At 39.8% G+C, this 20,465-nt stretch overlaps 3 protein-coding genes across 4 annotated transcripts in view; all 3 read left to right on the top strand.

Moving 5' to 3' along the window:
- PARD6G (par-6 family cell polarity regulator gamma) overlaps positions 1–8,753 on the top strand; it is a gene marked incomplete at both ends in the record, with an annotated part of 63,423 nt that extends 54,670 nt beyond the window's left edge. The window contains one exon of the mRNA XM_080611788.1: positions 7,894–8,753. Coding sequence (XP_080467914.1) covers positions 7,894–8,753 — 860 coding nt within the window. The remainder of the gene's footprint in view (positions 1–7,893) is intronic.
- Positions 8,754–11,795: 3,042 nt separating this feature from the next.
- On the top strand, positions 11,796–19,678 carry BLOC1S4 (biogenesis of lysosomal organelles complex 1 subunit 4). The gene is made up of 5 exons (XM_080610605.1): positions 11,796–12,049; positions 12,444–12,515; positions 13,548–13,649; positions 14,430–14,564; positions 17,868–19,678. Exons 1-5 carry the CDS (start codon positions 11,837–11,839, stop codon positions 17,967–17,969), a joined length of 624 nt encoding a protein of 207 aa, XP_080466731.1. The 5' UTR covers positions 11,796–11,836; the 3' UTR covers positions 17,970–19,678.
- Positions 17,989–20,465, top strand: part of GLIPR2 (GLI pathogenesis related 2) — a 38,009-nt gene continuing 35,532 nt past the window's right edge. For both annotated transcript variants that reach the window (XM_080610607.1, XM_080610606.1), the window contains exon 1: positions 17,989–18,120. The gene's annotated coding sequence lies outside the window, so the exon portion shown is untranslated. The remainder of the gene's footprint in view (positions 18,121–20,465) is intronic.

The raw sequence follows: 20,465 nt of genomic DNA, 5'->3' as shown, positions 1-20,465 counted from the left end.
CAGAAGAATGCATGAGAAGGAAGTACTTCAGAACAGAAAACAGTTTTTCTTGGTAGTACCCTTGTATTCACAGATTTAGTGTTTGCAACAATTGAATGTCCCCACTGCCACCTTGAATAAGCTGTAAGTGCTCTCAGCTCTGGGATATGTTTTCTTTCTAAATAGGAAAAGCCACATGCATGCTACAGAAATGTGATTAGCAGTTACCTGAACACAGGATGATAGATGATTCTTGATCACTATCAGTTTTGCTTTCAGCTGGGAAGGGAGGAGGACAGGAGAGGAGGAGAGCACCTGGCAGAGAAAGTGAGGGTATGTAGCAGAAGGCAGCAGGAGGGAGTGTGAAATACCTTGTTAGATTCTGTTCCCTTGGGTGAGATACAAGGTGTGTTAGCTGGGTAATATAGGTTCTGCCTTCCTTTCTCTGCTGGCTCTTGAGCAGAACCCTGAAATGGCCTTCAATGCTGACAGAGTTCCTTCTGAAAGGAGAAGACTGTGTTAACATCAGTGTCTGTAGGATGACAGTTCTGATAAGGTTCAATACTGCAGCTCTTCAAAAACTTTTCCTGTGACCTCTGCTACACACTACCTTGATTTTGTGCTGCCGTTCCAAGCTTCCTTTGCAGCTTCTTCTGAGACTGAGGAAAACATTTTTCTTTCTTCTCAGAGGTATAGAATTTGTATTCTGAATGAATAGGATCCTCAGGTGAATCTTTATTGTTATTATTATTTGTGGTGGCTTTCCAAATATTGAAGTTGTGAAAAACAGAACAGTATTCTCCTGAATTAGCTCTTTGGGTCAATCTGTTAACAACTTACCTTCCATGATTTAGACTTCTGCAAAAAGTAACTGGTTTTCTACTACCACTTTGGAAACAGTTATACTCAGTACTTGCAGAATACTTGATAAAATACACCACTTTTTGTGGTGTTAATAAAATTTTTACTGTATCTGCAGTGCACAGTAAGAATTATTATAGCTGGATTTCTCATTTTGCTTCATTTTGTTTTGCTTTGCCTAACGTGCACACATTTTCTTTTGTAAAGAAGAGATTTCCTTTGTGCTTGTATGGGGAGCAGAGGGTGCCCTCCTCAATTCTCTGATCTTCTGAGTGAGCGGAAGAGTGTGTTTGTTGCAGGTAAAAAATGGAGTAGGTGGAAAAAAAATAATTAAAGGGTTGTTTTTTAGTAACTTTAAACATTAAAGTTCATGATGATGACTTGCTGAAGAGATTGCGTGTAATTATAGGTTGGAGAGTGGTGGTTTTGGAGGGTGTTTCACCCCCCAAGCATCTTTAAATAGGGTTGATAACTACCCGGTTTTGATACCATCAGCTGAGTGAATACAATTTTTGATGGCTGTTGAGAGATGCTGGATACATGTTGATAGGTTTCATTTGTCAGGCTGTGACCAGACGGAGAGCCACTTACAGGTAATGTTATTACTGTCTGCATGCATCACCGACCCATTGCTGCTGCTGCTGGATATCTGCTCAATGCTGAGATGTCTTCTCAGTGCTTGGGAAACAGTCTTGCCAATAAAGCCACCATAGCAGCACCTGCAACCTTGTGATGAACCTAATAACAATTGATGGCTGAGATGTGCAAGGGAAACATGACTTTCCCCAAATTCCCACTGACCCACTTCAGGAAAAGGGCAATATTAACCAAAACAACAACAAAGCCAAAGCTCAAAATCTACAATTTTCTAATGCTGCTATAACATAACCTTGCAAATGTGGTTTGTGGAAGAAAACAAGGGGAGAAGAGCTGTTTGATTCACATCTGAGAGTAGAAGAGAAGTCACATGTGTAACTTAGAGGAATAAAACCCTGACAGTCCTAGTAAACACTATCCAGAACTTTACCAGTGAAATTTGTAGTCCTGTAGCTGGCTTTTGGACTGGTTTGGAGAGCTGGGTTTGGATGTTTCTGAGAGCAAGGATAGCTTTGGGAGGCACAAGCCTGGATGCTTGTTTTACACTTGGTAGCACCTTTCTTCTTCAAAGGCCTCACTTGTTTCATGGAGTAGACTTTCAGGTCAAGCAACAGCTCCTTCTCCTTTGAAGCAGTGCAGCAAGACAAAAATAGTGAGTCTTCTCTTGAGAGGGGAAGAGGTTCAGCAAGGGAATGGTGGCCTCTGATGACAAGCAGTGAGAAGTGCAGGAGTCCACAGCAGCATTGCAGACTGAATTCCCAAGAGGTTATCTTGATTCTCAATGCAAGCAGCCTAAAAATGTTTCTTATGCATGTCTGACACCGTGAAGAGAGCCTGACGCTTAATACAATTAAGGTTTGCTTGCTCTAGCACGCTAAACCAAGGAACAAAAAGATGTTCACTTTCTTGAAAGAGGGTAGGATATTTTAAGTTCATAAATGTGTTGGGAGTAGAAAGACACGTTTGTATTCCTCAGTTTTTAATCCTAACCTACTAATGAATGCTTCCTAAGCAGGAAGGCAAATTTATCTTCTTAATAGCTATAGAGGAAGGGTTGCTTTTTGCTGAACTGCAGTTTACTAAGTTTAGCAGGGGCTAAACTAGAGTAGGGTGGTGTTCTCAAATTTTCTTTCTAGGGCCGTTATTTGGTGACATTTCTTTTAAAAAACATGTCATTGAGTTTAGGAAAGCCTTGTTTAAGAAACTAAAGGATTAAGATTAAGGATCTCAAGGATAACATGCTCTACTGTTAATTTGAATTTGTCTCTTTTAATCTTGTTTGTGCTTTAAAAGCCCTGTTGAATGTCATAGATAAACCATAACGTTTAGATAGGCTTCTAAATGTTGATGAGATTGTGTCCAGTTCCTTGCGATATGAAGGGAGAGAGAGGAGAGTGTGTGTGTATCTGTGCATGTGTGGAATGCTTGACTTTCGATGGAATAGCAGCTACAACTACTTTACCTGCTATGTGTTGTTCAGATTGGTTCACCCGGAGGTTGCTGGCAGCAGCAACAGCTGGATTTTTTTTAATATTCCTGCAGCACACAGAATGCAGTGTTAGCATTCAGATAACCTTATTTTTCTCCCTATTAAATATTTCTTGATGAGTGATATTGGCACTGGACCTCCCCCTGAGCCATAGTTCACTTCATATCTGTTTCCTCCTAAATCCCTTTGCCTGTGGTCAGCCCTACAGGTCATAGACAAGAGACTGCCAGCTTATTTGTTGTCTGATTACTTTCCAAATGCTTTTGGTTTTAATCTGAGTAAATAGACACTGAATGCAACTTGAGTCAAACATGAACAGTGTTTTGTAGCGGAGACACAGAAGGTAGAAGGGTTAAACATGACACATTCTCTTGAAATGGTTTTATGACTGCTGCTAATTTGAGTGCTCAGTATTAGAGATCTGTTGGATGGAGGGGTTACCCTTCACTATTAATGACTCATTGGCCTCCTTCCCAAGCTGCCTGAAGTGCTGCTCTCCCTAGTGGAAGTAATTTTGTCTTTGAAGTACTTTCCAGAGCTGTCAACTAATGTTCCACAGTTCCCAGAGGAAATAATAAGGCATGAGTGCATGTACACTGAAAATGTAGAGTCTGAAATGAACTGTTCCTATAGGAGCCTGGCAGTCTGCTTCTCTGTGGAATTCAGCTTGTTTATACAATCTTATCTGGCTAAGCTTTGGTATTTCATCTGGCAGGCAGTTCGTATGAAAAGCAGCTGTCCAAGCAGTGGGAGTGGTGCTCCTGGTGGTTTTTTCAGAAGGTCTATAATTTCTTGTTTCATGTAAATTAAAGAAATACAATACTCTTTTGGCTACAACCAGATGCTCTAAGCAGTTTTCTTTCCCTTATAAATAGCCTTTTAAGTATGCTCTGCTGTTATGTACTGTATGATTTAACAATAGGATTCACAATGCCCACCAGGAAAGTGTAATGAGTTCTGTGAAGTCGCAGGCTGACTGCAGAATTGTTAGAAGAGCAACTCAAAGATGTTCCCTTCTATAACTTTCTAAATATAGGGTTTTATTAAAAATAATATTCTGATAGTAAAATATCCATGCTTCAAAATGCAAACCTTCTTTAATGGGTTTTACTGTTGCTGGACAAGTGGAGGTAGTTCCACCAGTTAAAAAAACAACCAAATAAAAACCCCAAATAAATAAAAACCCACCAAAAACCCGATGCCACCACTACCACTGTTGTCAGGAAAGTGAGCACAGGTATATCTCTGCATGTATCATCTCTAATGGAAAGGTCCTCAGGGATAAGTAGGTAACAACAACTCTATCAAGGAAAAACAAAAAAGAAGGCAGCACATATTAACAGAAAGGATGCAGCCAAAATACTTAAGGTCTTGTCTAACTCATTGACAGATAACAAAATGGTTTTTAACATGCGCTGAAAACTGAAGCTTTTGGCAAAGAGAATTGCAATAGTACTCAATGTCTGCAGAAGAGTTTGAGGTATTTTATGTGTAGATTTGGGTTGTGGTTTCAAGTAGGAGAGAACTGGAAAGCTGAGGAGTCCTCCAATTGTGGTAAATGTTGTTCATCTCTTTTTACAGGAACAGTATTTTCAGTAGGAAGCAAATTATGAGCACAAGTAAAATGGAAGTCCAGGCCTTCCAAAGTTTAGTGGTTATCCAGGGTTATCCGTGCACATCATAAGGCATCTTTGATTGAAAGCACTACATCTTGTAGATGAAAAAGCTCCATGTAATGTGCTTCCTTCTAAGAAACAGGAGTCATGTTCAGCACCTAAGAGACTAATTCTCCTTCTGTCACCTGCATGTAGCATTTCACTCAGGCATAATTGAAGACATAGGAAAACATGACACTCTGTAAAATACGAGGATTTAAGCACTGTTCGGATGTGCCACTTGATGGCACTTCTGCCACTATGCATGAAGATTTCTGCAGACCTTTTGCTGTCTAGAAGGAGAATTTGATATTGCGACAACTGAAACATGAAAAATGAGCTCTGTCTGGTTCCGTATGGTATATACTGGTCTTCACTGAGACCTGGCATCAAGCGCAGTCCGTTTCATTAGCTGAAGTGGCATTCCTGCTTGAAATCCTATATGGTGAGAAACTCAAAACCTAACAAGAAGAGGCTGACCTTCATCAAAAGTGTGTCATAAATTATACATGTTATATACAGGTTTTATTTCAGCCTGACACATTCCACCTTATTACTGGAAACAGGGAATACACCAATGTGTGATCACCCTCTCATTGATTAAAGTGAGTGATGTCACCTGACTTCTCTGAATAACCTCATGAGGAAGGAAAATTCTTTTCATTATGCTAGGGACTGATGATATTCTGCTGCCAGAGCAGCAGCTGATGTTAAACGTCAGTAGAGATACTTTGCTTTATTCCTGCAGCAATAGTAGTGGCTCTAAATAGCATCAACAGGGAGGAGGGAGAGAAGTAGCTGCTTTGTTCTGAGGTTCATTTAGTTATTTAATTCTATTTGTATTTATTTAGGGTGATTCCAAGCAAGTGTAACTGCTAGTGAGCAGGTCATCTTGAACAGATGTAACAATCCCCGTACTGTCAGGTTGGAAAAGTAAGTTTTAACACTTTTCCCTGTTAAAATTGGGACTTCATCTTTGACCCTCACAGGATTACATATGAGAGGATTAGAAACTAAATGCATGACACTTTTAAAAACCAAAATTCCAGTCATCATCAGGACATGGAGTTCTTTTTTTTTTTTTTTTTTTTAACATTCTTCAGCTCTGGAGTACTAAATCCAAGAGTGGTCAGAGGTTCAGCACTGAAAGTTGTCTTCATCCCTTGTAATGTAATATGTAATCCCTGCTTCTGCCTGATCCATGCTTGGAGGAAAAAGATAGCATTTTTGTGGTAAGCTGGGCTTTTTGTTATTAAAGGAGGTGGTTGTTTTGAAGCTGTTCAGGGGTTAGGAATGCTGGAAATCATCTGGGGAGACAGGTTCGTGGGCTGAGCGCAGGTGAGGAGGTCACAGGCGCAAAACAACCATTTCTTTTGTGCTACTGCCCTGGTTGGTAGCTCAGTCAAAGGAAGCTGCTTCAGAAATGACCTGTGTGTGTCTGGAGGACCATTGTACTTCTCTTGTGACATTACTACTTGATTATCCCAAACTTGCCTGTTGTGAGAACTAACTCTCTGGGTTGTTGTTAATTTAAGGAGAAGAAAGCAGTGTTGTAAACAGATCTTCCCAGGTGAATTATTTGGTAAAGCTTTTGTAAGTCTGCCTTAAAGTGACTCAGCTAACAGGGAGAGAACCCAGGTGCTTTTAGGGAATAGATGGATAACTAGGACATGTGTTTCATTTTACCTCCAGTGAAATAAATAGGACTTGCTGACCTAATTCTTTTAGTCTTTAAGGGATACAGCTTTTGGTTTGAGTTTAGTTTGCCAGTACTGCAAGAGATGGTCTTAAACACATAAACGCATGTGAAATTTTAATTGCCATCTTAAGTTGGAATTTTGGGATAAAAGTTGTCTTGGGTTATAAGGTACAGCGCTACTATTCTACAGCACTGTATTTCAAGTGAGGAAGAATTTCAATTCTAAATCTGAATCCCCAAGTTGTTTTCATAGGACTGTCAAAGAAATTTATCAGCGAATTGTGAGGGTGAGCAGGATTCAGTGTTTAAGGCTGTAGTTCTGCATGACCTGGGTGGAGGTGAGTAGGACGTTAAACACAACCAACTTGTGTAAGGACTTTTTATTTCACAGAAGCTTTTCCTTCAGGATGACTTTCTAGATGCCTTGTGATGTCCTCAGTGTTAGTATAGCCAATGTAAACAAGTGGTAGGGGAATGCAGGAATGGTCTTTCTGAAGTCTTCAGATTATTTTTTTCCAGCCCAAAGGACTGTGTAGGATCAGAGAATAATTCAGACTTCTGGAGGCCAGCTAATCCAACCCCTTTCTCCAGGCAGGCTCAGTTAGATCAGGTTGCTGCTTAGCACCTTTTTTTAGTGTCCTTTGAGTTGTTTAACTTGTTGACAGACTTCAAGGAAGTGACATTAATATGCCTCAAAAGCTGACTTGAAAATGAGACCTTGCAAGCACAAAAATGTCATTATATGCTTGTTTTTACTAACCTTTTTTTTAAACTTGTATCAGATAGAGTTATTGTCTTTCTCAAGCATTAGTATTCAAGGTTAATTTGTTGGAGATAATTTTCTTAGTCGCAGTTCTGTAATCGTTCTTCTGTATTTTGCTGTTCATTTTCAACAGTAGAATAAACTGAAGGTCTGTTAGTTTATCTGTAAAGTGTTAGCATGCTTAAACCCCAGGTGAAATAATTTTACAGCTAGTATATGCTTCATGTTTAAAATATGCACAGTATTTTTAATGTGAGGTGCAGTGGTGCATTTTGTATGCTAACAGCTGCACGACCAAGTACTTTCTTATGCAAAGCACGATCTGAGCTTCTTATAGGGAATAATTTGTCATATTACTTGGCTGATTTAAAGCTGATCACTTTGCACATGCCCTTGAGATACCACTACAGAGACTGAAGTATTAAAACAGTTCCTTAAACAGTAGACCATAGAAAGGCTGCTTTCCTGTGGATCTTCCTTGCAAGGGCAGGAGTGAATGTGTGAGTCCATGTTTGTTCTGTGGTCCTTAGCACATGGACTAGGCAGCAGCGCAGTTTCTTTCTCCCTGCTTCTTCTACTGGGCCTCTTGCTTACACAGAAAGTTGAGAATCAGAAGTCTTTTTCCCTCAAAATATGGAAGGAATATGGGTAGTCATTGAAAACAACTCACTCATTCTGAATGTTTGTGGTGATGGACATGAAATGAAATGAAGGTTAGAGTAAGTGGAAGAATCCATTTAATTTTTCCATATTATTAGGAGTGTGGATTCACTGAACCAGATTTAAGAGGTAAATGCCCTGTAGGTTGTGTTATTCTCTGATTGATACATTGGTGCTGTTCCTTTTTCAGATGAAGTAGACTACAGCAATTTTGGGACCAACACACTATCAAGGAAGAAGAAGGCTCTGGTGACTCTCCGCAATGACAACCTCCGCCGACGTCCTCACATTAACATCAGCATGCCTCATGATTTTAGACCAGTGTCATCCATAATCGATGTGGACATTCTTCCTGAAACACACAGGAGAGTGAGGCTGTATCGACACGGGTGTGAGAAACCCTTAGGATTTTACATTCGTGATGGCACCAGCGTAAGGGTTACTCCTCATGGACTCGAAAAGGTACCTGGTATCTTCATCTCTCGTATGGTTCCTGGAGGCTTAGCAGAGAGCACAGGCTTGCTGGCTGTGAATGATGAAGTCCTGGAAGTTAATGGCATTGAAGTAGCAGGAAAGACTCTCGACCAGGTCACAGACATGATGATTGCCAACAGCCATAATCTTATTATCACGGTCAAGCCAGCAAACCAGAGGAACAATATCATTCGGAGCAGTAGGATGTCTGGTAGCTCTGGCCAGTCTACAGACAGCACTGCAAGCCACCACAGCTTGCCCACATCCCATGTGCTGCAGAACTTCCACCCTGATGAAATGGAGAGTGATGAAGAGGCTGACATTGTCATCGAGGGCGGTTTGGAGCCACAGCACATTCCTAAACTGCACAGCCTTACTTCCAGTAGCCTCTCTCGAATCAACGGCAGCAGCCTTAGCCACAGACTTCAAAGGGACCTGGTGCTCAACAACAACTCTGGCAGAGAAAGCAATGGCAACATACACAAATTACTCAGTTCCTTAAAAACTGATCCCCGACACAGTCTGGTTATCCCCAGAGGAGGTATTGAGGAGGATGGAACAGTCATTACACTTTAGTAGCAATTCCTGCAAACTCTCCTTTCAGTCTTAAGTGCCGACTGGGACAATTGACTGTTGCAACAATGTTATGCACTAAACAGAGAGTTGATATTCTCATAGACCTCATGAGTGCAGAAAATTGTTGCTTTCTAGGAAATGTGGCGTCTGGAGTTAGACACAAAACTGTCATGCACTGCAAAATTTGTCAGGAGAAAGCCAGGGTGTAAAACCTGGTTTATGTTCCAGCCCTAAAGTGAGAACACATAACTTGGTTTAGTTGGTATGAATCTAAGCAATCTTACAGGCTACCAATGGCAGTGCTACATACATGGGTTTGAACGCATGGGTGGATGTATTTATACATGCATGTATATGAATTAGATTTTAATAGTAACAGACATGTCTATTTGAAGTGGAACCTGGTTTTCTTCTAATACCAGTTTAAAGAGAGTGCTCCTTAATAGCCATCCCATCTTCTACCGTTACTTACAGACCTTCCACTAACTTGTTTACACCATATTTGCAACCTTATGTCTAATCCAGACAAGCTCTTTAAACGTAGCGGTTTCGTATTCTGGTGGTAACAACGTTAGGGAGATGCTGCAAATACGTTTGCCAGATGAAACTATATATATGTATTTTTAAAGCATAGGGAGAGGGGATGTTGGAGGATGTTGCTGTTACTGCTGTGGGTGCAGCACCACCTGCTGTTCAGAGGCAGCCCTGCGTGCGAGAAATGCACGACAGTAAGGGCTTAAAAGTAGGGTTCAGGCACCATTATGTGTAAATGTATTCTTTTTCGATATTTATTAGATAATACCTCTTTTTTTTTTTTTTTTCCCCCATCATCTCTCTTTTTTTCAGTATCATGGTTCATATGAGATTTAGGGGTGCAAGAGATTAGGTGACACAAGTGGCAAAGTGTGCTAGGACTGTCCCCTTCACCTCAGAGCTGACCAGTCCTCGCTGTGCCTTTGAGGCGACCTAAACTGCAAGGTCTTTCCTTAGAAAAGGTTGGCTGATTGCTCTACAGAAGAGGGATGCTGACTGGCTGCCAAAACCTTAACTTGGAATAGTTCTGTTATATTTGGACTCTTCTAGCAATAAAGCTTAATGTCTGCACAGGATTTCTGGAAATTTAAAATATACTGGATGTTTGCGATGGTCAGACATCCTCACTGGATGCTGGCTGGTGGGTAACCAGTGACTGATGAGTCAATTAACTGTCTGCTTCTGAAAATGCCATGAATTGATTAAAGTGGTCTAATCTAAAATATTTTGTTATATCTTGGATCAGTGTAAGGAACAAAATATAAATATTTCACAGTGTATTTTTCTACTTTTAGCTTGTGTCATTTGCTTTTTGTTTTTAACTTTGTATTACATTAAAGCTTTTTTATATGGTGGAATAGACATTTCTTAAATATTGTATGGAGATGAAAACTCAGAAGTCTTGGTTTGAAAAAGTTACATTCCGTTCTGGAATCTAATGGCTGGACAAAGGACAGAATACCTGTGGAACAACCAGTCTTCTGCTCATTGTTAAATACGTTTGGGACATTGAACTTAGTTTATTTCTTTTTAGATTTGCTTTAAAAGTTTATTTTAAAATTCTTTCACTTACTCGAATTAAACCTTTTCTAGGTATCACGGCAGTTAAAGAGCTGTACTTACTTCTCCCAGCACAGTAAGAATAGAACATTGAAGTGTGTTCTTCTTAAAACTGTGTTTGTGCTTTACCAAAGGTTTTCATTTTTAAAAAAAATCTGATTACTGGTGCAGCGAAAAACCTGAATAGCTGGATATGCTTCAGTCAGACCATCTGAGCAGGAAAACTCTGTTACACCTTAAATAAGACTATTTTTGTGAATAAGTGGATTTGTCTGGCTGAAGTTACCTGTTTTACCTTATTTAACTGATGAAAATGTGACCTGTCTGCAATAAAATGTGCACTGTCTTACTTCTACGCTATTATCCTTTTCCCTGTGGACAAGCACACCTTTCTATGGAAGTATCTCCTGTCCCAGTAGAAACAAGATACCTTGTTTTGATGACTCTTCAAATAAGTAACCACTTTTAGTACTGATTTTCTCCATACCAGTACAGACTTGGATTCCTCGGGTTGTTGTTAGTGATACCAGGTTTCTTTCTGTAATGTTTTTAACCAGTGCTGCTTTACTAAAGGGTACTGTTACACTGATTCCCGTGGGAAGGAAGTGGTTTGCTGCACTCTTCTTAGGAGCTTGACATTTCCTGATGTGGAGGACCTGGAGTAGTTCTGGTTCTTCAGGAATAGCCCTCAGCACCTCTGGGTTACTGATGTGCTGCCGCACTGGAGACTGCTCTGTGTCATTGTCCAAATAAAGTGAGATAATATGGAAATACCCAAACTCATCCAACTAATTCATCCCAGGAAGTAGGAAACATAAGTTGCATTTCACACATCAGCGTGAAAGTATTATACCCAAAACATGTTACAAGCTGAGAACAGCAAAATATTGATATATGAGCTTTAGAGCTAACACTTTGCAAAATAACTCCTAAGGCTTGCAAACATTTGATGCAAATAAGACAAACAAGGCAGGGGGGAAAGCTTCTATTTTTGCATGTACCATATTGGTAATTGAAATTAGCGGTATTTTCACATTAACTGCTTTCCCAGTACAGACTTGCCTGCAGAAACCACTGTGAGGAAATGGGATGAAGCCGGTTAGGCTTCATGTGTTGAGGCCTCTTAGGATGAGGTCAAGGTGCCGGATGGGGTTTTAAACGCGGGTGGCTGGGGGCAAACCCTCCACAAACGTTCTTACAGCGGGAGCCGCATTTCAGTCCCTGACTCCAAGCGTACGGCTGGGGCGGCTCGGCGGCCACAGCCCGGGCCTGTGAGAGGCAGCAGTTCCTACGGTGCTTGAGAGTCCAAACAGCCGGACAGGAGGCCGGCGCCCCTGTGCTCCGGCACCGGCGATACGTGCGGCAGGCCCCACTCCCGGCATGATGTGCCGGCGCAGGCCTCGCTGCTCCCAGCTCCGCCCGCCGGGAGTGCGGCTGCGCCGGCACCGCTCCGCCCGCCCTCGTGAGGGGAAGCGGAGGGTGGCAGAGTGATGGCGGCCGCCGGGGGACCAGGGGAGAGCAGTGGGGCCGAGCTGCCGGGCGCCTGCCCCGGCGCGGACAGCGGGCATGTCTCCCAGAGCCACAGCAGTGCCTCCGGCCTCGGGGAGCCGGAGGACGAGGACACCTTGGAGGCGTTGCTCAGCGCCACCGCCGCCGCTTACTCCGCGTACCTGCTGGCTGACCGCAGCCTCTTCAGCGATGAGGTGAGGGGCCACGCCGGGACAGGGCACCTGGGCGGGTACCTCCTCACCGCTCCGGCCCTGGGGCCCGGCCTGCCCGGCTCCCCGGGCCTTTCGCCGCCGGCGCGTGTCCGGCCACGGAGCCCGGCTGCCCCGACCGTGCGGGAGGGACGGGTAAGGCGTCTCTGGCCTTCGGGAGCGGGGCGGCTCAGCACCCGGCGGCGGTTCCAGGCTCTCGGAGGGGTTTTGTGCCGGTGTGTCGAGTCGTTGCGCCGTAACTAGCCAGGAGGTGAGGAAGCCGGGGGTTTGCTGTTCAGGTGGTGGTAGTCTGGCTGGTATCTGTACTGGGAGGCTTTCTCTGGGAGAACGTGGGGGTTTGCGTCTTTTCAGGTATCTTTAAAGGGTTTCTGTTTTGCAGATAGAAAGCTTAGACAAGAACCTAGAAGATTTGCTGACCAGAGTGGATGAATTTGTGGGAATGCTGGACATAGTACGTATAACGTGTGTGTATTTGTGCTTTTGAAGTCAGAATACAGTTTAATGTCTGTTTCTGGTTTTGAGTGCCACAGATATAGGAAGCAACCTTTGGTCTAGGCAGGTTCCAGTAAGCACGTTTGTTAATTAGGTGACTTGTTTTGATAATTAGATAACTCATGGGTGAAAACTATCAGACTTTCATGTCTGAGCAAAACATGCCATATACAGCTATGGGCTATATAACTATAAGCTATAAAACTGTATATTTTCATAATCGTATGTTTGTGTGTGCACATACATGGAACTCTGTTTTAAATGGCACAGTGACAGATGTTTAGAAGAACAATATGATAGTCTGCTTCTCCTCTAAAATATATAAAGACCTTCTCTGTGGTTTCGGTAATCAAAATATCTAATCAGAGTTGCCAAGCCACCAAAGCTAGGTTTATCTTTAGGGGGCCCTTTCATCATAAAGGCATCTTTGTTTTCACTTTTGCAGCAGTGAAACTGGGCAACTGAATGGAAAGTTCCTGTAAGCTGACACTGGTGTTACAGGTTGTCTTTTACAGTGTAGCACATGTGGTTCCTCTCTGCTACTCGAAGGGGAACTTCTGTTGGGTTTTTTTTTATAACAATAAAATGAGATTTTGTATACAATAAAAACGAGATTTTGTGGCCCAACTTTTTTAGCAAAGCTGATAAAATGTACAGGTAGCAAAATTTATGTCAAAAGTTTGGTTTAGTATATTTGACTCTTTAGTATGTCTTGGGAAATGTTCTGTCTCTTGGTTTTGTTAAGGCTGTAGCAGCCCATTTTTAATATAATTATAAAGGTAAATATTTTTGCCTATGCAAAATAAATGTTCTTCAAAGTTACTTTCTAAACTATATAAAGAAGCTAGTTTAATCTAATATTTTTATGCTAATCTGACTTTTTAAGCTATGGGTTTAAATCTGTTAATTTGTTTTAGTTTCTAGAATGAAATCTACTAACCATTTTGGTTTATTCATCAATTTTTGTGTTATTTCTTTGAATCATCTTTAGATTCGAAGTGATTCCTCTCAAGTTATCAATGAAAGTATACCTGAAATTTACACAAAAGCTACAGAAATGAGACACATATACAGGAAGATTGACAAGCTAGAGGTATGTATTTAATATCTTCTAGATGTATTCTATTTCTTAGCAGGTGGTGGGGACAATCAAAGATGTCCTCTAATTTGTGTGTATTTGCATGCATGCATGGAGAGTGGGCTCAGATCTGTTTTGTTCTCCATGTCCGATCTGGGTTCAGTGCTTCAGGGTTAATAAAGATAACACAATTTTTTGAAGAATTTCTGAAGACTGAGGTTATTCTACTAAAGAAATTATATTTTTATTTACTGCTTGAAGCAAGACAGATTTTTCGGAAAGCAATAATACCATTTTGTCTTCTTTTTGTTGGGTGGGGGTTTTTTTCTTGGTGGTTTTTTTTTTTTTTTTGGTTGTTCTGGTTTGATTTCTGCTATAGTTTCCTTCAAAATTATTGTCTTAGGAGCTATTTGGGTACTAGTGGAATGAAAGGTCTGCTGATCCCTGTTAAAACTTCAAAACTGTGATTCGGGTCCTTGGTCCCACTTTTAGTAGAAAGGCAGATGGGAGTCTAGATACTAAGAAGTCTAAATCAGTTATTTGAAAGGCAAATAGGAAAAGGAAGACTGATTATTTCACTACATTTAACCTGGTTTTGCAGACTTTTAAGTATTTCAAGTATTTTTTTTAGCAATAAAATGAGCTTTCAGGTGGAAGGGAAATAAAGCAGAGTTTTTGCCTTTTCATTAAGTAATGGAATTTTCATTTCACTGCTTTTATGCAATCTATAATCTGTTTTAATTTTTTACTGAAAATGTTGGATTTCCTTTGGTTTTGGTTTTTTCTTCACACTAGGCTTTTGTGAAGATGATCAGCAATAGCGTAGCTGGACTGGAAGAGCGGGTCACAAAGGCAGAAACAGACCTTGGAGCTTTTCCAAGCACATTCAAGAAAATCTTGCACACAATCAGCATACCATCCTTCCTTAATGTAAGTGAAGTTTTGTTTCCATGTGACCAGCTTAGTTGCTCTGCTTACCTGAGTAGGTGATCAAAATAATAAGAAGTTTGTTACACATATAGCTGAATTTAACTGCAAAACTCTTATATACTTTATTGGGATTTTGGAGAAGTTCTTAGACTTAATAATAAATATATATGTATACAAAAAAACCCTACAAACACCAAAACAAACAAAAACCTTAAAAATCACAAATTCTTACAAAGATTTGTGTAACTTTCCAAAATAAGGCTGAATACACAAGAAACCGTGGAGGGTACAAACAAACATGTACTGCACAAGCCTTTATATGAAAGCACCCCTGATCTCTAATGATATGCAGTGCAAGTAGAAAGAGCCTGTACAGACAAAACTGTTAAAGAGTTGTACTGCATTGATAATACCACTGCAGAAATACTGTCAAAAAAGGAAATGAAAGCTACACAACACTATTTTTAAAATAAAGGTACTATTTATATTCAGTCCACACAGTTCAGTAATCATGTAAGCACCTTGTTAAACTTTCTAAGGATGCAGTTTTCTCTCTCTTGTTACTACATGTAGACTGTTTGTCTACAGAAGACTTGAAGTGACAAAGAAACCTGTTCTTTAATGCATCCTTTAAGTTAGTTAACTTCTCATTCCTTCATTTTCGTTGGTGTTCGGGTGTAGTGATGTCGTCTTTCCTTTTTTAAAAGACCAGCACAAAGCTGCTATTTATGGGCCAGTTACAAAGCCAAACAACTGCAGCAGTTGCCTTGAAGAATATTCAGCAGTATTTTTCATTTTGTTGCTCAAAACAGTTGTCAACCATGGAATTAGAATCTTCAATTGAAAGGTTTGAAAGTTCTAAGAAAGTGCTTTTGTTAGTGTTCTTGGGAACGCTTTGTCCGCTTAGCATGTTTTTCCACATCAGTAAGGTGGAAAGTCTGTGAAAGTGTCAGCAAGCTGAGCCTGGCACGTCCAGTGGTTTCTTCGTCTGAGTGTGGCTAGCAGTAAAATCAGCAGTCAGAATTTATGGCATTAATTTGGGAACTAAAAGGCAGGTCATTGTTCCACAGTGGTACTGAGTATTGCATAGTAAAATATCTATTTTCACTAGTAAATGCAAGCATGTCTGAATTAAAATATCTGAGGAGGTTTCTCCTCATGCCTGACATGTAGCTAGCATACTCAATATAGCAATGCGTTGGAAAAGGAGGCTACATCAATGTAGGGATTTTCACTGTAGCTGTAGTTCATATTTCACTGCTACAATTTGAATTTAATCAAGTCCCCTCTTTGTCTTCTCATTTAAATGTATCTGTTTTTTTACACAAAGGATATACTTTGTGTTTCTCAAACTGTGTGTTTGTAATCTCCCATTCAGATTTTGCCTCAAGTTCTTCCCTTGTGAATACCTGTCAGTATAAAGTACAGTACTGTAAAACTTCTAATATTGCTAAGGGTGTAGACTTTTTGTCAAAAGGTAAAAGTGCCTCCCAAGCAGCTGCAGAAATAACTCATCATAAATGTGTACTTAGGCAACTGTGGGTACTGTGCCTGCCTATGAATTTCCTCACTAGATTGAAATTATCCCCTTCTTTCACATATGTAAATATAGCACCTCTTAAATTAGTGTCAGGAGTTGCAGAGTACCTGCGGCCTTAGTTTTCCTTGCTTGCCAGGTGTTTTCTCATAGGGCAGTACAGGATAGGAAATAATTTTCAAAAGCAGAACTTTGACTTCTAAGATTTTTTTTTTTTTTTTTTACATTTGACAAAATTTCTGATATAAAGAACATGTTAAGCTGAAAGAGGGGAGATTTAGACTAGATGTGAGGAAGAAGTTCTTCACTATGAGGATGGTGAGGCGCTGGCACAGGTTGCCCAGAGAAGCTGTGGCTGCCCCAACCCTGGAAGTGTTCAAGGCCAGGCTGGATGGGGCTTTGAGCAACCTGGTCTAGTGGAAGGTGTCCCTGCCTGTGGCGAGTGGGCTAGAACTAGATGGTCTTTAAGGTCCCTTCCAACCCAAACTGTTCTGTGGTTCTATGAACATTGGTAATATCCAATATTTATAGATCCGTTTATATATATATTTTTTATTTCATTGCTACTGAAATGGCAAAACAAGCTTATTTCGGAGAAAGTTATGGTATTGTAAAGTTACAGACAAATATATTTTAAATGTCATAAATCTGTACTTTTGGATAGAACAAGAGAATATGTACTTATTTCATATGGAGTGCAAGTATACAACTCAACTGAATATTGGAAAAAATCCACTTAGCTGTTCTGTAGATATACTTACTTACATCGTCATTTTGGTCCTATAAAAGCATTCCAAACTCAAAGTATACCAATGATAATAGGTATGCTTTTAACTTTATTATTGGTGAAGACTCTAATTTCCTCATCCCAAACAGGCAAAAAAAGTACCTGAAGAACTCTGCAGACAAACTGACTGAGGGGTCTGCAAAATAGTTCATCAAAATCTTTTCATGAGTCCAAAATAATTTTCAATGAATGAAGTCTTGATTTCAAGCCTTCTATTTAAGACTATGTATTGAAAACATACTCTGGATCTGTGTTGCAGTGCAGTGTTATTTACACGCAGGAAGGCTGACATGTAGTGGTCCTTACTGTTGTCTCTTAAAATGAGCCATTTGGTATAGCAAAACAATGTACAGTCAGTATTTAAAAGAAGCATGTACACTTTTCCTGAAAAACAGTGTTAACAGTTTTTTTCCAGTCCACTACTGTATTATAAAAAATAATATGGTATGTCATAGTACATATATTTATAAAAATAAACGGTATGTCATAGTACATATATTCTAACGTATACTTGATGAATAAGCTCAACTGGAGCAGCAACCTTCTTGAAAGCAACATTTGCTAAGTGTGTTTCTATATGAAACTTTTTCACTAAATAAATGAGAGCACAGGTTAGGGTTAACTTAAAGGAAGCAGCTGAAGGGAACTCAAAGGCTGGAGCAGGAAAGGTAGAGGTATATGGTTCTGGAAGGATAAAGGTTACGACGACTATACCATCAGCTGGAAAAGATTACCTGTCTGGCTCCTGCAAAGCTGACATGTCATACACTTTCCAAGACTGAGTCTGTTCAGGTAATGGAATGCCAAAGGTCAAAGGCTACTTTTCTTCACTAGCATATGCCATACCCATCTGAGCTATGGTTAAAAATTTGCCTAATGAAGAAGGTATGTCTTTACAAGTCTTCTTGTTTTGCATTTTAGCTCTGTTTTAAAACTTGCTTTTTCTAGAAGGTGAAAAATAAACTTATGTAATTTGCAGAAATCATCTTCCTCACGACAACAACAGACCCCCTATGAACCTCCAGTCCTCTTCAAGACTGAAGACTATTTTCCATGTCTTAATGAAGCACCTTACCAATGATTTTTGCTTTGGGATTGATGTGAATCAGCCAGAAGAGACAGCCAAGTGAACAAAAGAAATGCTAGCCTCAAAATTGCTGCATTTTTGAACATTATCAGCGGCATATTGCCATTCTGATTCTCACTGTCTTCCTTCAGGCAGTATTTTTCAGGTAACCTTTTTTGTGTACATTATTTCAAAAGTCTTCCTAAAGGACAGTATAAATTTTTGAGATTATTTTGGGGAAGGAATGTAAGAATACTTTCGCATTAGATTTTTTTTCTTTTTAAAATAAATAATAGGAAACAATTTTATATATAAATTCTTTAACACACAAATACTTGTGCTGCTGCAAGTGTAAATAGCTATACCACAAAGATGTGGGTCTTTGTTTTTTGTTTGATTGTTTCTCCCCCTGCAATGTACTTATCGGGGCGAAAGAAAAACTACGCATGAAATAATCTACTCCAAGTATTGAAACCTGGTCCCTGCAGTTTGTACAGAGAAATGCACTATATTGGGATGTACAGGTTGCATCTTGGAAGTTTGGTGAGGAGTCAAGAGCATGGATCAATGAACATGGTCTAGTCCCAGTTCACAAAGCAAACATCCTGCCCCCGCTGATGATCATCATGTCAAAGCGACCTGAGATTCTAATTATTGCAGTGTTGTATTGTTTGATGTGTAACCAGGTGGGCATAGGATATATATGTTTAACCTGCTGTCAAAAAGTATCTAAGTTGAGGCAATGATGTCCCTGGGCTGAGCCTCGATCAGGTGCCTGGCCGAACTGTCTGCTTTTCCCTCTCAACCCTCTGTGTGGTTACTGGGATTCCCTGCTGATTGCAGGGCGAGTATATTATCAATAAACTAATAGCTATCTAACCCCTGTTGTTGTGATCTTGCATTTCACCTGACAGCCTCAAACTGCACCATTGTTCCTGAAAACCTTTTTGCATACAGCCTCATATAGTGCATAGCAGGTATTGCTCATAAATTGTTGTATTCCTCTGAACAACAATTTTATTACTGCTGTTGTAGTACCAATGTAACTCACTAGAAATATGTAAAATTCAAATATCGGGGGAATAGAGAATGCATTAGGGAGAAAATGTCTGGTGATTTTGTGCAAGCACAGAAAAAGGTATGCAGTTGTAGAGCAAGGATTATATATTAATAGCTAAACCTTTAAAAACTGTATGGTCTTGTCTTCAAACAGTAGAGGGGATCAGGTTGTAAATAGTATCTAAAGCAGCATTTAGTAAAAATTAAAACAAAGATTGTGAAGTCAAAATTAGCAGGTTCCAAAAACAGTTGTAATGTAAACCACCAATTTTAATGTAGAGAATCTAGAAAAAAATGTTACATGTAAACATGCTGAAAATTAGAGCCGTTTGACTTTGAAGGAGGGCTTCCCCCTGCTTCCCATACTCCTTGCTTTCATAATTATTTCACTATTTAGGTGTTCCACTGCAGCAACACTTGCATTTCCAAAAGGTATGGTACTTTTCAGGTTATGCATAAATAGTCTTTGAAGGCTTATCACTCCTCAGTGAAATCTAATGAAATGGCTGCTTAGTGCAGTAACTGTGGTCACAATACAATGGCTGTGGTCAAATACTCTTAAACACACTTATGCTGACATTACAAAACATTTTAAAGGAACTTTAGAACAAATTTCTAATGAAATTAATAATTTTTGAAGAACATTGCCTTCTGCTGGATGGAGCTAAAATGCAGTTATTTTTAAACAGATGACATACTTTAAAATATTAAAGTCATAAAGATCTCAACAAGCTTATACAGCTGAGTATTTGTCATACTATAAGAGAAAAAAATCACATATTCTGAAGTGGGCATTTATGTTAAACAGTTGTTTTTGGAAAAATATTATATCTTCAAAGCACACCATGAAGAAAAATCATGCAATTCCCATAACTAGTACAGTTTATGTTTGAAATGCTCTAAAATATTTTTGTTACTGAAAATAATGGACAATCCATGGAAGATTTATTAAGGAAATGCTATAAGATTACTGACAGTAAATTGTGGCACTTTATAAAATAAATGATACAAAATAAATAGCAAGATCACAGTTCAGCTGTGAGCTACAGTATAGAACACTTATAAAATTAAGGTGTTCTCTTAGTACTAACAAGACCTACATGTGCACTCTGCTGTTGAATTTGTGCTACCTTGGCTGACTCCTTGATCATGATCACTCTCACCAAGCAGGAGTAGCATAAACAAAATCCAAAGTGTTCACTTTCAGTAAAAGACTCATGGAATGTTCCTTTAATCTGTCTGTCGTTGTTACCTTGTATTAGTGTAAACCCAGTGGTAACTATATTATGAATTAGGCTTGATAGTCACTATATTTGCTAGCTGCAAATAAAATCTAAACCTCAAAATCACTGATACCAATATTCATATATCCAGAAAGTCATACCTGTGTCTTTCTCTGGACAATGTTTATCTTCTCTTGCTTGGGTTCCAAGATACAAAGACAGTAACAGT

This window comes from Psittacula echo, assembly GCF_963264785.1.
Source record: "Psittacula echo genome assembly, chromosome: 2".
NCBI classification, from domain to species: Eukaryota; Metazoa; Chordata; class Aves; order Psittaciformes; family Psittacidae; genus Psittacula; species Psittacula echo.
Note: the sequence above shows the minus strand (reverse complement) of the source record. Positions and strands in the feature narration are given on the sequence as shown.